This window comes from Pseudonaja textilis, chromosome 1 (genome assembly GCF_049901715.1).
Source record: "Pseudonaja textilis isolate UNSWEBS1 chromosome 1, rPseTex1.2, whole genome shotgun sequence".
NCBI lineage: Eukaryota > Metazoa > Chordata > Lepidosauria > Squamata > Elapidae > Pseudonaja > Pseudonaja textilis.
In genome coordinates, this window is record NC_141990.1 from 246,696,409 (window position 1) to 246,712,498 (window position 16,090).

The window sequence follows — 16,090 nt, forward strand, 5'->3', positions numbered from 1 at the left end:
AGAGAGAGACAGACACACACAGAGTGATTCACACAGAGAGGGGGAAGATAGGAAGATGGACAGAGAGACACATAGAGATAGACGGGGGGAGAGAGATAGAGGGGGAGAAAGGGGATGATAGGAAGAGGGACAGAGATAGAGGTGGGAGATAGAGAGGGGAGAGAGTGGAAGATAGGGAGAGGGGGAAAAGGGGAAAGAGAGGGAAAAGAGAAACAGAGAGAGGGGGAGAGAGGGGGAGAGAGATAAATAAAGAGAGGGGAGGGGGTAAGATACAGAGAGAGGGTAGAGAGATACAGAGATGGGGAGAGACAGATACAGAGAGAAGGGGAAAGAGAGGGAAAGAGATACAGAGAGAGGGGAAGAGAGAGGGAAAAGGAGATACAGAGAGAGGGGAGAGAGAGGGGAGAGAGATAAATAGAGAGAGCGGGAGGGGGTAAGATACAGAGAGAGGGTAGAGAGATACAGAGATGGGGAGAGACAGATACAGAGAGAAGGGGAAAGAGAGGGAAAGAGAGAAACAGAGAGGGGAAGAGAGGGGGAGAGATGGACAGAGGGGGAGAGTGGGGGAAGATAAAGAGAGAGGGGAAAGAGATCCAGAGTGGTGAAGAGACATACAGTGAGGGGAAGAGAGATAAAGAGAGAGGGGGAGAGAAAGGGGAAGATAGGGAGAGGGGAGAAAGAAGGGGGAGAGGGAAAGAGAGATACAGAGAGGGAGGAAGAGAGGAGGAAAGATACAGAGGGGGCAAAGAGAGAGGGGGAGATAGATACAGAGAGAGGGGGGAGAGACAAATACAGAGAGAGGGAGAGAGAAGGGAAGATAGAAGAGGGGGAAAAGAAGGGGAGATACAGACAAAGAAATACAGAGAAAGAAATACGGAGAGGGGCAGAAATAGAGGGAAAGAGATAGAGAGGGGGAAGAGAGGGGGAGATATAGAGGGTGGAGGGGCAGAGAGGTAGAGAGATAGAGAGGTGAGAGATGGAGAGAGAGAGACAAAGCGAGAGAGAAGGGTTTTGTGTCTAGGTAGGTGTGGCTAGGTCATATTATCCTTCCCATCTTTTACTCTTTTATCTATTCTTGTATTTTTTCCTCATTTTTATGCTTTTACATGTGAACTCTCCTAAGACTTTGGGAGGCATATAAATTTAATAAATAACACCCCAATCTGGTACCAATGCATTTGTTTTTTCTTGTTTAGATGTAGTACCTATACTTACTATAGCTTAAATAAGGGGTCCCCAACCACCGGGCCGCAGACCGGTATCGGTCCATGGAACATTTCCTACCGGGCCGCCAGTTTGCTGGGCGCCGCCATCTTGTTTGATGAGAAAGTGCTTCCAGGTGAGCTTTTCCGGTTAGAAAGCGGCATTTGGGTCCTGAAAGAATCCTCACGCCTTAGTTTCATCGAAGGGGGGGGCTTCGAACGAAACTAAGGCGCGAGGATTCTTTCAGCACCCAAGGCAAGGCGAGCCGAGCGACTGTCCTGAAGCCATCCCGAAGCGAAGCCCATCAACAAAGGTACAAAGGAGGAGTTGAAGGTGACGGGGAGAAGCGGGGGACAGCTGGCTGGCCGGTTGCTTGGCTCGCCTTGCCTTGTCATGCGTGCTGATGCTGGTACCAGGCCACGGATCATTTTGTGGCACAAAAAAGGTTGGGGGCCACTGGCTTAAATTATTCTACCACATTGGCCCAGCATTCAGGCCCATCTATAAATTGATAATGTTAATTTCCAAACCACAACCTTGTAAATAATAAATATGTGTACTAAACAATAACATTTATGCAATTCTGAAAGATGGCTAGGTCCCTGTCTCAAAACTCATTCTAGGTTTTGTTCCCTGCCTTGCCTGTGCAAGCCCACAATGGAGTTGCCCAAAGAGGTGGTATTTGCTGGTTCTCTGAACTACTCAAAATTTCCACTACTGGTTCTCCAGAACTGGTCAGAACCTGCTGAATACCATCGCTGGTCATGACCCATCATTTCAAAACTCCCAATTTAAGAGTTGTCAAACTCTTTAGTATTATAGGGCTGGAACGGACCTTGGAGATCTTCTAATCCAATCCTCTGTCCAAGGCAGGAGATCTTGTTGCATCCCTGACAAATGGCTATCCAATCTCTTCCTGAACACCACCAGCGATGGAAAACCCACATTTCCAGGAAGACCCACAAATACAAATTGACATAATTTTTGACATTGGGTTTTCATTCTTATTTTGTCTACAGCAAAATAACCAGCTGCCATTTTCTTCCTCATTTTCTTTCTTTGGAAAAGACTTTCCAAGAGACGGCTTGGGTTGAAACCAAGAATCTATAAAACCAAAGAGCTAATTCAGAGAGAGAAAGGTGACATGTCAAAATTAATGCTGACTTTGATTTCTTTCTTTCTGTTTTACAGAATCAGTTTTGAAATTGGTGCATGTTTTTTTTATTGTTGAATGTCTGATTTCTTATTGTTGGGTGTGCACTAAGTTGATATATTTAACTTAATACAGTATAATGGGTAAACCTAGTTACCACCACTTCTATCCAAGCTTCTGGTATAATTTATAAACAGTACAAGCGTAATTGATTGCATCCAGGACAACCCAGAAACATTTAAGAGCTTCATGGTTGCAAATCAACCAGATTGCATTATCATTTTAGTTCATCTTCTCCAACAAAATAGGAGACATCTTATCTAATCCTTTACTGAAATCAAGGTATGCTGTACAAGTAATCCTTGATTTACAATGTTCATTTAGAGACCGCTCAAAGTTATAACAGAGCTGAAAAAGGTGAAGTATGACAATTTTTCACACTTATGACTGTTGCAGAATCCCCATCGTCACACGATCAAAAATTGGATGCTTGGCAATTGGTTCGTATTTATGATGATTGCAGTGCCCTGGAGCCATGTGATCAGCTTTTGCGCACTTCTCACAATAAAGTCAATGGGGAATCCAGATTCACTTAACAATCCTGTTATTAATGTAACAGCTGCAGTGATACACTTAGCAACTGTGGCAAGAAAGATCATAAAATGGGGCAAAATTCACTTAACAAATTTCTTACTTACCAACAAAAATTTTGGGCTCAGTAGTAGTCGTACGTTGAGGACTACCTGTAGTACTTGGAGACTGCCAATTCTTAAGATTCTATAATTGTATACCTATAGCATTCCTTTTATAAAAGAAGTACAGTTATCTAGCACTTATTGAGGAACACATGCTGGAAGAATGTTTATTTTCAAACTTAAGCCCATATTACATCTCAAAGATACTATAATTTATTTCATTTTAAACAATTTTATATTTAAATAAGAGGAATGAGCAGGATTTTTAACAAGTGCTTCAACAGAATTTTGAAAAACAGTCCAATGAATGGGATATTGTATACTTCTAGGTAAAAGCTTTACTATTAAATTGTATTTACGTAAAACAAACTTTCAATATTTCTATTACACACACACACACACACACACACACCCATTAGGTAGTTCAATTCCTCAGGCATTTAGATTTAGCTTCATTAACTTTGAAGTTGATCTTAGGAAAAATCTCTAATGAAACAAGAAACATTGTCTTTCTGGAGTCTCTAAAACATAGGTAGAAACTAAATCATCTTCTGGTTTATGATACACATCCATCCTCTAATACAGGGGTCTCCAATCTTGGCAACTTTAAGACGTGTGGACTTCAATTCCCAGCTTTGCTTGCTGAGGAACTCTGGGAGTTGAAGTCTACAAGTCTTAAAGTTGCCAAGGTTGGAGGCCCCTGCTCCAACAAGCCCAACCCATTTTTTAGATCCTCCCATGCTAATTCTGATACAGAATATGTAAATTAAGTTGAGCCAAAGCCTCTGGGTTGATCCAGGTATACACTTCTACAACAACCCTCTGAAATTCAAAATATGCAAAATACAGTACTTCCTGGAACCAGGGATGGGATTCAATCGGTGTTACTACCGGTTCGGTGATTACGTTTTGCACAGCATTCGAAAAGCCTCTTTTTTCCTGCTTTTTCAACCTCAACTGTGCCACGCAAAGCAGCTGAGATTGAAAAAGCAGGAAATAAAAGACAGGTAAGAGCCTGGGCGGGCAGGTTGGCCAAACAGCAGCAGATACAAAACCGGTTTGATGTCTGCTGCTCTTCAGAGCTACCGGTTCTATAGAGCTGGGCAGAACCAGTAGCATCCCAGTAGCCTGGAACTGCTCCACTTGTTGGCAATTGACTTGCACAAACCTCAAGCTACACACAAGATGAGTACAGGTAGTCCTCGACTTATAACAGTTCATTTAGTGACCGTTCAAAGCTACAACTCTAAAAAAATGGCTTATGACCGTTTTTCAGAGTTACAACCTTTGCAGCATCCCCATGATCATGTGATCAAAATTCAGATGCTTGATGACTGGTTCATACTTGTGACCATTGCAGCATCCCAGGCTCACGCAATCCCCTTTTGTAACCTGACAAGCAAAGTCAATGGGGAAGCCAGATTCACTTAACAACCGGGTTACTAAGTTATCAACTGCAGTGTTATCAACTTAACAAATGTGGCAAGGAAAGTCATAAAACGGGGCAACATTCACTAAACAAACGTCTCACTTAACAAGAGAAATTTTGGGGTCGTAAGTCGAGGACTACCTGTACTTACAGAATCCACCCGGAGCTACAGAGTGAAATAACTGCCCGTTTATTAAGCTTTGCTGCACATATCGCTTAAAAGCAGAAAGAGAGAGGCAGCGGCCGAGGATTGCATTTGGATTCCGGTTCTCGCACGCCCCTTACCAGGCACAACTTTTAAATCTCCGCTTTCCCAAATTCAGAAGTTTGCTCGGCGGGGAAGCCAAGTGCATCGGTTCCCCAACCCATCCGAAGAAGCAGGGGGCGTGGGAATTCACCCCGCAGGAGAAGAGACTACCTTCTACCACGCGGGAGGATTCAGGAGCAGCTTTCCGTCCCTACCTCTCTCAGGCCTCTGAAGGTGCTCGACTACCTTTATAGCAGGTAAAAAGCGAGGTCCCGGGGCGGTAAGCGGGAGTGGGGGGAAGCAGAAACGGGGCTACGAAATATTGGGCAGCGCTGTCAGCACCAACCTAAAACAGAGTCCAGAGAAGGGACGCCGCTGGAAAGCAGGAGCTGACCGTGTCGCACCGACGGCCGGGTTCCTGGCAGAACGGCCAAGCGGCCCCCTCCGCCATCCGGCACTTTCCTTTGGAAACTCGTCGTAGCCCTTTGCCTCCGCGCCAGTCCCTCGGTCGCCAAGTCCGCCATCTTAGCTTCTGCTCGGTTGACAGGAAAGAGACGGGGGCGGGGGGGGAGAGAAAGAGGCGTGTCGCGCAGCATCCGCCGAGCCAATGGGAAGGGCGATTGTTGGCAGGCGGTGACGCTTCCTTTCCAGCCGGTGAAGAGAGGGGAGCAACCAGTCCTCTCACTGTGGTCCAAGAAGGTGAGTGGATTGTCTTATTTGGGGGAAAAAAAAAGAATAATGCGTCCGAAACGCTCTTTGGGGCCTTCCTAAGAACGGGAAGCAATGATTCGGCTCCGTTGGGGAGGACGTCAGGAAGGTGGGTTTTACTTCTGCGAGGAAGCATCCTTCCTTCCTCCCGTGTTTACAGCCAGGGGGCTGCCGGTTGTAACGAAATAAAAACTCACCACCCTTGAGGACGAGGCTGCTTCATGGCTTCGTCCCTGTGGATGGCGATTTGTTGAGAGAACTTAATTGCGAAGCTTGAATCGTGCATGTACCTTACCTGGGAATAAAGAGGCATGGGGCTGCCTGGCGGCTGTCATTGGTCTAAAAGAGAACTGAAGCGCTGAATCTCTCTCTCTCTCTATCACACACACACACACACACACACACACACACACACACACACACACACACACACACACACACACACACACACACACACGAGCGAGCGAGCTGCGTTGCAAAATCTCCGCAGAGATTTCTTGGAGGATAAGCACGTTGGGTAGCAAGACTGCAAAATGATAAAAAAAAGAAACTTATTCTGCCACAGCAGCCTTGAATGATTTTTTTTTTTGCTATGTATAGGCATATAGTCTATACACTTTCACTTATTTCATATGGCAGGTGAACTTTTCATGAACTGGTAACGTGTTGGTAGCCTGTTGCTTGTATTGATATGATACTTTCTTTGCCAAAAAGAGAATGAGCTGGTTTGGGGCACTACAGGGAAAAAAGGAAAAACATGATTTATCAAGTGCAGCTTTGTTTAAACAGGCATTCTAATGTGTTGTATAAGAAATGTGCTGCTTCTTAATTGAATTGATTTTGGCCTCTCACATAGTAATCTGCTAATGAAGCCATTCAAACAATTGGAACTTTGTAAGGAAAACTCTTGTGACCTTAATGTATTTTTAAGGCATATTTTATTTACAAAATGAAGTTGTCAGTTGAGTTTGATTAATTTCAAGTAGGTATTTACAAATTACACTGCTAGTGTATGTGCATGTATATACACATTCTTTCCTCATAAGTACCCATAACAAAAATATTATTTGTTGATCAACTATATCCTTTATCTGCTTTGCTTTACAGTATAAAAAATTGATATCCATAGCAGAATGCTAAATAACATTTAACCCATCTGTTTAGTCATTGCTGTTTACTAAGGCTTTTTTTTTAGCTGAAAACAATTGAAGTGGAATGCCTTATAGCGTATGTATCCATTTTATTGTACTAAACATGTTTTTTCTTCAAGAAAGAAAGTTCTCATGTTGTGATACACCAGCCAAATAAGAGTAGAGCTGCATTTTTCATCTGGACCGTCATATCTTAAAATATAAATACAGATCTTAAGTCTTGTCCTTAATCATTGTGTATGATGTCTGCAACTAATGGAAGATGTTGCTTAAGCTATCCTACTGAACCTATGTTTTAAGATTAACATAGCATATATATGTTTATCCATAATATTAATCCATGGATTTACCCATAGTATGTAACCCTAAATTGCACCTCAGCAGTTTGCCAGTCCTGGTCTTTCCTGATGAGTAGATAATTACCTTTGGGCTAGTTAGCTTAGATAGCATAGCTGATTTTTTTTTAAAAAAAACAAATTGTAGTACAAGGAGTACACCATTAATGGGCTGATTGGTATCTGGTGGGAAATATTAATTCTACTGAGGAATAGCTAGCTGGAAAGAAACAGACCAGAAACCTGCAGTTTGCCTGTATATGATTAGGAATGAGCATTGAAAATATATTTCATTTTTTAGAAATGTAAGAACTTTCTGTACAGGAAGCAGATATTCCAATTTGCACAAATTATGAAGTGTATTCCTTTTATAACTCATTTAAGCATCATTAATTTTCAGCAAATAGCTTACTGCATTAAAATTATACATATAATCTTATTACCTAAAACTATTCTCTATACACTAATCACAATTCTATATAAATGTATAAAATTCACTGCCAAAGATTTACAAAATGTTTCAGTCTGAAACAGGGTTTTTAATGAATCTATAAAATTCAGATTACTGATCACGAGTTGTACAAGTTTGATTGTTTAGCAACTATTATACAGGTATATTTCACTATTAGTGTATATCTAATATAAGTCAGTTTAACCAACTGACTATGGCTATGGAGTAAATTCAGATAGGCCTTTCTATAAGTCTCTTTAAGATCATTCTAAAAACAGAACAGGCAGCTTGATTTTCTGGAAGCCACTTTGTACTGGCAATTCTTAGAAGAATCTAGGATGTTTCAAGATACTGCAAGTGCCATGAGGTGAGTGGTTGATTCTTTTTCCACTAAGAATTGAATAAACTAGCCTCTCTGGAATTTGCTTTGCAGCAGCAGGAGTGCTGTGATACCACAATTTCCTTCCAAATTTTAGGATTGCTTTGGTTGCTGCTTTTTTATTTTGCACTCAGATAAGTGTGGAAACACTATGAGGAAAAAAAGATTTCCCACCTGCCATAGATTATAGATCCCTGTGGCTTTTCCCCTTAAATAGTTCCTATACCTGTTACAGCATTAGAATTTGTTTTTGGCTTCTTTGTGCAAATTAAGGGTATACTCACATGGAACTCTGCTACATTATGAGTAAATAGCAGATTTTAAAGATGGTAAGTTTAGATGGAAGGGGTAGTTTTGACATATCTCTTTAATATTCTTTAGAAGTTGCTGTGCTTAAAACCTTTTTCCCTGAAAGTTTTAATTCTTCAAAGAAATGTCTATGTAGTAATTTGAAATTCCAAATATTCTTGAATGCAGATTAGTTTCAGCTAGCAGAGCTCAAATTCTGGCAGAGGGCTCTCCATCTCTTTAGAAATTCAGTTGATTCTGTAATGATGCCTGACAATTTGTTATTCAAACAAATAGAATCTGTCAGATTTATATATCTACACAGGGAAGGGATATTAAGATCTATCCCTGAAAATATTCAGAGTGATATGAAATCCTTTGTAATGTCTCCCACATTGTGGAACTTCTTGCCCCCAGAATTGTTTGGCATTCCTCCTGTTGATTCTTCCTGCAGTGTAGTAGAACATTGTCCTGTTTAAACAAGTATTAGAAGGATCATTGTTGTGGAATGTTATTATGATCAGATAGATATGTCTGTTCTTTAACCCTTATTCTTTTTGATAGATTATTGATGTTCTTTATTTTTATTATAAATAATCAAGAATTCAGGGAGGATGATATAGAAGTGCTTGTACTAAAAAATAAACTTCCAGTTCTCCCATTTTTTCTGTGTTATTTTTAGAAAGGGGACCTAATTACTCTCATTTTACAAAACTCCATAAGTTATATAGAAGACATCCAGTAATAATAGTAATTGTAATAATTCCACATACACAATTCCACATTCCCAAATCAATATTCATAGGATTACAGCCAAAAAAAGTTGTAGAATTATAGCTTAAGAAATGATAGATCCACAGCTTTGATCTAGCACACTTGTATACAGCTGTATACTCTGATATTAAAATAATGTTCCTGCAAACCTAATTTTTTCCAATGTCACATTAGTTGAATAATAGCATATTATGCAGAAAGTTGCTTCATCAATGTGAATGTTAAGGCTGCAGCTTGATTATTTTTTATTATAAGTAATAGTTCCTTGAATAATACTTATATAAACATCAGTTTCATTATTATGGTTCCACTCTTTGTAAGCATACATAAGTATTGTGTATGATGAAAATTAGCCTACAATTTACTATGGAAAGTGAAAGTTCCTTGGACACATATGATAGCTTTCATTTTATTGCTAGGACTATGGATTTCAGCCATATTGTACAAAGAATAGATGGTATTGTGGAGTTGGGTCTTTCTGGGAATCATCCCAGAGAATAACAGAGAGCATACATTAAAATAATTATTGCTGAGTGTTAAAAGCTGCCTGAATTTTAAAAAGGAACACAAAAGGAAATGCATACTGTTATTACCAGGATTTTAATAATAGAATAATTGAATATTCATATCTGATTCAAACAAGAGTAGAAAGTTAAATGTTTGGTGTTGAAAAATATCTTATAAGAATTGGTGCTTTTCAGAATAGTTTGGATTCTAGCCAAGGATAATGTAATGAACTTTTCTAGTGGCTAATACTAACTGAAAGTCCAATAGTTTTAGGTTACCCGTAATTGAGATCCTTTACATTCAGTGAAATTTATTTCTTAATGGATATAATGATTTGTTATTTCTCTTTATTTTGGTTGAGAACATTAAAATAGCCCTCAATTCATTGCTATAGAAACTTCAGGTGTCTAACTTGGAAATGAAAGATAATTTGAATGTCAGATTGTGAAATCATTGCTGTGATATACCATCAAAATATTTATCTTCTTATTCTAAATCTTAAAGTGGATAACATAAGTTGAGGAAATATGACATGATATGACATAGTGGTGACCTCTTTGCTTGATATTGAAGCATATTAGCTAATGTTAAAGAACTTCTTGATTATTTGATCATCATTCAGAGATAATTTTGCCAAAATTCACTAAAAATTTTTGAATGTTAGTGGATTCTGTTTTTATTTGCACTAGCCAAATTGCTGTCGATTGCAGCAGAGTGCATAAGATTTGTTAGTATTTTGAAATGTGATAGTTTTCAATTGTTCTTTGTTAGTAATAGTTTTCAGTTTTTCTTTTCACATGCAAGTCTTCGCTACTTAGAATATAATGTATAATAACTGATAGGAGTGTATATTGATTCTTTTCTTGTTAACTCCAGGGCTTTGTACCGCTTTATAGTATGTATACATGGAAATAAGCACCATCAAGCAGATTTCAGTTATAACAAAACATCTGATTTTTTATAACAAAGATTAAAAGTGACTCTTTATTCTAAGTTAGCCCATTTGAGGTAACTTTGTTGACAAGTTTTGCCCTATGATGCTGCATTTCAACCAATAGAAGATTACAAAGTGAGTTTAGTACTATATAGATTAGTGTGTTCTTTTATATTCAAATCCTTCAAAAGAAGCATTGACAAATTACCACATTTCTGAGGCCCTTGGGTGGAAAAAATGCAGCCCTAACCTAAAAAAAAAGGTTGATTCTGAATTAAGTAACAATAACTAAATAGTGTATTCTTTTCTTTAAGAAGATATATTTAGAAAGTGTACCCTATCTAAGTGTGATCTTTTAGATTACTAATAAATTATAAAATTTAAAAGAATAGAAAACATTTAAATGCATTATAAAGTCATGTGATTGATTTAATTACATAAAATACTCAAAAATCCAAATCAGTTTCATCTTTGTAGTTGTTCTAGCCCACATTAGTGTTATGGCCCCATCCAGTTTTTTGAAGTAGTTTCAAGGATAAAATGTATCCCTTTCTATTAAAATGATTGTATCTCCTTGGTTTATTGCAGCCAAAATATTCTGGACTTCAACTTGCAAGATTTCCAGAATAGGTGATATATATATATATATATAAATGATACAATTTAATAAAATGTAATTAAAACCCAAAACAAGATCCCATAAGTTTCTATACATGTTTTCTTACTCCTGATTTTTTAAAAAGTCCTGATTTTTAGAAGAGGAAGTAGAATTTTATCACTGTAAATTATTTCTATTGAAAATTAAATTTACCTCTTCAGTGTAACATATAATTGTATTTTTTTATATGGCAAAATGCTGGCTTGAATTTTGACTTGTTCTTGCAGAAGTAGTAGTTATTTCTTATAGAAAATTGTTTCTTTATACATTATTTCGTATCCTGTCTCATACATTATTTGGAGGGGCTCTTCTAAGGAAGGAAACTTAGAAGACCACTGTTCATTGAAGAACCTTTGGAGCACATTATGTGCAAGAGGGAAGTTCATACTAAAGAAATGTTTGGGTAAGTCCATTTATATAATTTTAGATGAAGGCTTGGAAATGAAAATGTTTTGGGATGCAAGTTTGAGAAATAGAAGAATCCTATGTATAAGAGATTATTCATTAGTTTTAGTCTCCCAATTGCAAATATGATAGGAGAAAAGACAAGTGTTTGGAAACCAGAGCAGGATAAATGGGAAGAGGATATAATTACTAGGGTGTATATCAAAAATACTCCATGAAGTGAGTGAAGTGATTGTTTGAATTTGTTGCTCAGAATGTCAAGGTTGCTACTTCTCAGTCTTCTTAGCATGTATGGACATAAAACGCTTCTGAGATTGTTCTGAGCACTAATAATTATTTCAATTGTAGATGTGTCCGTTTAATTACTATAGAAAATTGGGATAAGAGGTTGTTCCAAAGACTCCTGAAAGGATTGAATATTCAATAGAGATTTGTGGGTCATAATTTCAATATTTTATTTATAAAGTTATTGTTCAAATTTTTATTCCTATTTTAGCCAAAGACGCAGGTTGCATTTGTGTTTCATATGCAGCTGACTGAAAATAAGAAACATCTGTGAATCCTCTTCTACTTCTTCATTTACATTTTGAAAATCTGTAGAAAGGGTCAGTAGTGCTTTAGATTAACATTTCATTAATTGTGACCCCCATTTGCTTCATGGTCTTTGGTTATGCTATCTTTCAAAACGTTAAACACATATGAGAAGAGATAAATTCTATTTTTGGGGAGATAGAAATTTAATCATATCACTGAGGATTGTTGCAATAAATTTCCTTTTCCTTTCTGACTTCACATATGTTTCTTAAAAATGATTCAAAGATATTTTGCAACTTTTTAGTTCAGACCTATAATATTCAAACATAAACTAACAGTAAAAATATTGGTTGCACTTCATTTGCTTCATAACAAGCTTAATCCTTTAAGCACAGAAATATTAACTCTGGTTTTATTTATTTATTTCTTCGTTCATTCAATTAATATGCTGTCCATCTCCCGGTTTGAGGTGACTCTGAGCGGCTTACAATGTAATAAAACATACAGATATAAAAACAATTATACATATTTCATACACTTGTATCTAACATTCTTGGCTATGCCATTTTTCTGTTTTACTTTTTAAAAAAAGGTTTAATAATTTTACTGCCATTTTATTTCATGGAAATAAAACTGGAATAAACAATAGACATTGTAGTTAGTTTTGAATTAGTGGCACAAAACATTAGCATTGAGTTCACAATGCATGGTATCACTTTTATGCTGTTGAACAAGTTTAGCAGCATGGACAGAGTAATCATTATATTATTTGGCTGTCATCCATTTAACAGAAACTGGAGATCACAAGGTGGTTTTCCCTAGTTTCAGTGATGGCCTTTTTGTTTCAAACCCTCATCTAGGAGGCCATGGTGTGTTATCATATGGAACGTGGGCTTTTCTGTAATCTGCTTAGCTGCACTGCAGTTTGAATTTTCATTCTGTGTTTGAGTAATTTATAATTTTAATGAGACCATGGCTCTTGTGGGCTTTGAAATATATTAAAAGCTCTTTTGTGCATATGCTTTTGTTCTTGCTTAATAGGCTCAGTGTATTTAAACCTGATGAATTTTTATTCATGGATTTAGATGTCTGGGGATTAACTGAGGCTGAATATCACAGCATTCATCTATTTATGTTTGGAAACTGAATTGTTATTACTTATTCAAAAATATAGTAAAGTAGAGTCTAGTAGTAAATTGTCACATAAATGCATCTGTTAATTGTCACATAAAGGCATCTGCTTTGTGCGTATGTCTGCTGTTACTCTAAACATTCCATGTTTTACTGAATAAGTAAATTCCATTAAACTTGATTGTCTTCGGAGCTTCTTCGAAGAAAAAGTATATAGACCAAAAGACATTGGTACAAGATACTCTGTTAACATTGAGAGAAATTCAAGCAGACAGAGAAATAGCATTTGTGATGTTAATTCAGAGTCAGTATATGTTTCAATCTTTCCTAGAATTCCTAATTGCCTAGGTTTTGCATTGATTGAAGTTACTTATATATATATAAACACTGCTTGATCAAAAACATTCTGCAACACTATATCTGATTTGATCCCAAATGGTAGATGATTCAGGATGTTCTTATGAGTATAGGAACTTTTTCTTAGAGCACTGCTAAGCATTTTAAAGAGATGTTTCAAACTAATGTGTGAGGGTAAATGAAACACACTCTTTAAAGGAGCTTGGATCTTTTTTTTAATGCTTCTCTAGCTATCTGGATGTACAAGGTACTATGCATTCTCTAACTTGCTCTTCTTCAAATTGAGGTGTTTGCGTTAGTTTCAGGTGTGAGTGATTTCTGAATAATTTAGATTGTGGGAATTTAAATTACAAAAAGCTATTCAATAACGCTGCCAGGAACCATATTCCTTTAAGAATTTTTTGGAACAATAGAATAAGAAAGGTAATTTCAGAATAAAAATGGTACCTCCCTCCCTGCCTCCCTCCACAAATAGAAGTACAGTATTTTTAGAATTACAGATTTCTGAGTTTCTGCCTTTTCAGTTCAGTTATTTTCATTTGGAAAACCGTTATGTCTTTTAGATAATATTAACTACATTCTTAATGATACTGTAGTACCGATATGGGTTCATTTACATTGTAAGAATTTTAGTAAGCAGTACAAAAACAAAACTGTTGAAGCCAACATAGCATAACAAAAAAAATCCTATTCATTGGCAACTCGTTAAAAATAAGTTTACTTTTGAGGAGGATATAATTTTGCTTCCCAAAAACATTTAGTAAATTCCTCAGGACATTTTTGTGTCTCTTCAGCTTTTAAAGACAATATGGGTTAATGTTTTGTCTTTGGGTATAAATAGAGCCTTCTCCCTCTTCCCCCCGTTTTTAATATCTTGAAGTTAGTGTTGACTCATGGCAACTGCCTAGAATAGGGGTTCCCAACCCCTGGGCTGTGGTCCACTTCTGGGCTGTGACCCATTTGGAGCAGGGCTGCAGAAGCGGTGGGAGAAAGTGCATGCATGCATCCCGACTTGCACAATATGCTCCGTTTGTGTGAGTGGTGAGTGCATGTGACTGGCACTCACACAATTGGAACTGCATGTGGTCTTGCTGGCCACTCATGTGAAACCATTCCCTCCCCCTCCTACTGCCAGTCTGCAAAGCCAGAAATGTTGGGGAACTCTGGCCTAGAAAAATCCCTGAAGTTTTCTTGATATTTTTGGAAGTGGTTTACCATTACCTCCTTCCTAAGACTGAGAGAGAGTGACTGGCCCAAAGTTACTCACCCGACTTAGTGCCTAAGGCAGGATTAGAATTCACAGTCTCTCAGGTTCTAGCCTGGTGCCTTAATCACCACACCAAATTTATCTTCTAAGTTCAGCCTATTAGGTCTTAGTAATAAACATTCAATTTTAGTAATTATATATGGAACAATCTATTCTCTGCTGTTTTTCTCTGCATATTTTTTTTGCTTATAAATTTCAGAATTCAGACTTTATATCTCCTACAAGTGTGCTAGATGTTTGCAAAAATATAATTCCTGTGAATATTAAAATGGAATAATAGATATAGCTATGTGTGCCATTGGTTTCAGTTGAAATATATTTTAAAAAATGGACTTTATTTGAAATATGGAGTTACCCTAAGGAAAACAACCTACTTAAATTATTCATAATCAGTAAGATGCTTGGTAAATCACAGAAAACCTGAGTAAAATATGATTAATAGGTTAAATTCATATTAAGTGTATAAATATACATTAAATAGATGTATACATTCTGTTCTATTACCTTCATGAATGGCCCTACCATGTCAGAATAATAAGATTCTTGTATTGTTTATTTGTTGAACTGGAACAGACTTTTGGATGCATAAATAATTTTCTGCAATGATTTCTTTTTGGGCACACACAGTTGACATGCTCTGTCAGTAGTAATCCAAGATTATAGCAAACAAGATGTTAATTTCCACACACAATCTATGTGTATTTCACTTAGAAAATGCTATTGTTTTAGGAACCAACAATAAAAAGGAATAATGGTTGTGTTATCCTCAGAAGAGCTGTCAATGAAAGATGTAATGGGGATTTAAGAATCTGGAAATGGCCAACTAATTTATGTGAATCTATTTTACTTCAAGTAAAAGGCAAAGCTCTATTCCGTCTGCACTGCATATTGCAGAGCACAAGCTGTCTATAGAAAACCAGGTGGCTGCATATGGATAGTCCCTTGATATCATTCACTTGCTGTGTAATCTTATTATGCAAAGTTCTAATCTTCACCTAGAATGAATGCCTCTGGGTCAGAATATAGTCATATCAGGGTTTTTAAGGTCATGTTTTGTGATCCTTAGCTTATTCTTCTAAGTAGGACTGGGAATTAAAGGGTATTCCCCAGACACTAGCCGAAATAGACAGCAGAATCTGCTGCCTTTTTGGAAGACAGGACCAACATGAGGTCCCTGGTAGGATTAAACTAGATTTGTAGCTGTAGGATTTTTTAACAGATGTATTATTGGACAGGGAATAGGGGCCACCAGCACAGCGAAATTGGATCACGATTGACATTCTCAGGGAGTCTGCTGGCTGCTAAAATAGCAGCTGCATGTGGATTTGACTTCTTTCAGGTGAAGCGACTTCCAGTCATTTGGAAAGGATGGGATGAAAAGGAACCTTGGTGATAATTTTGATGTCTGCAAGATTTAGTACCAGTGTAATGAGATTATCGCTAACACCTTCACTGCAGAAAAAGCCACCTGGCGTTATAACTGG

At 37.5% G+C, this 16,090-nt stretch overlaps 2 protein-coding genes across 13 annotated transcripts in view; one reads left to right on the plus strand and one right to left on the minus strand.

Moving 5' to 3' along the window:
* Positions 1-5,275, minus strand: part of ELP4 (elongator acetyltransferase complex subunit 4) — a 158,499-nt gene extending 153,224 nt beyond the window's left edge. For all 6 annotated transcript variants that reach the window (XM_087921211.1, XM_087921210.1, XM_087921212.1 and 3 more), the window contains exon 1: positions 5,074-5,275. In XM_087921211.1, the coding sequence (XP_087777337.1) occupies positions 5,074-5,251 (178 nt within the window). In that variant the 5' untranslated portion in view covers positions 5,252-5,275. The remainder of the gene's footprint in view (positions 1-5,073) is intronic.
* Positions 4,849-16,090, plus strand: part of IMMP1L (inner mitochondrial membrane peptidase subunit 1) — a 33,790-nt gene continuing 22,548 nt past the window's right edge. Inside the window, exons 1-3 of one of the 7 annotated variants that reach the window (XM_087921217.1) lie at positions 5,362-5,426; positions 11,215-11,315; positions 11,814-11,922. The gene's annotated coding sequence lies outside the window, so the exon portion shown is untranslated. Of the gene's footprint in view, positions 4,985-5,328; positions 5,545-11,214; positions 11,316-11,813; positions 11,923-16,090 lie in introns of those variants that run through there. The other 6 variants (XM_087921219.1, XM_087921220.1, XM_087921215.1 and 3 more) reach the window with 6 other exon arrangements.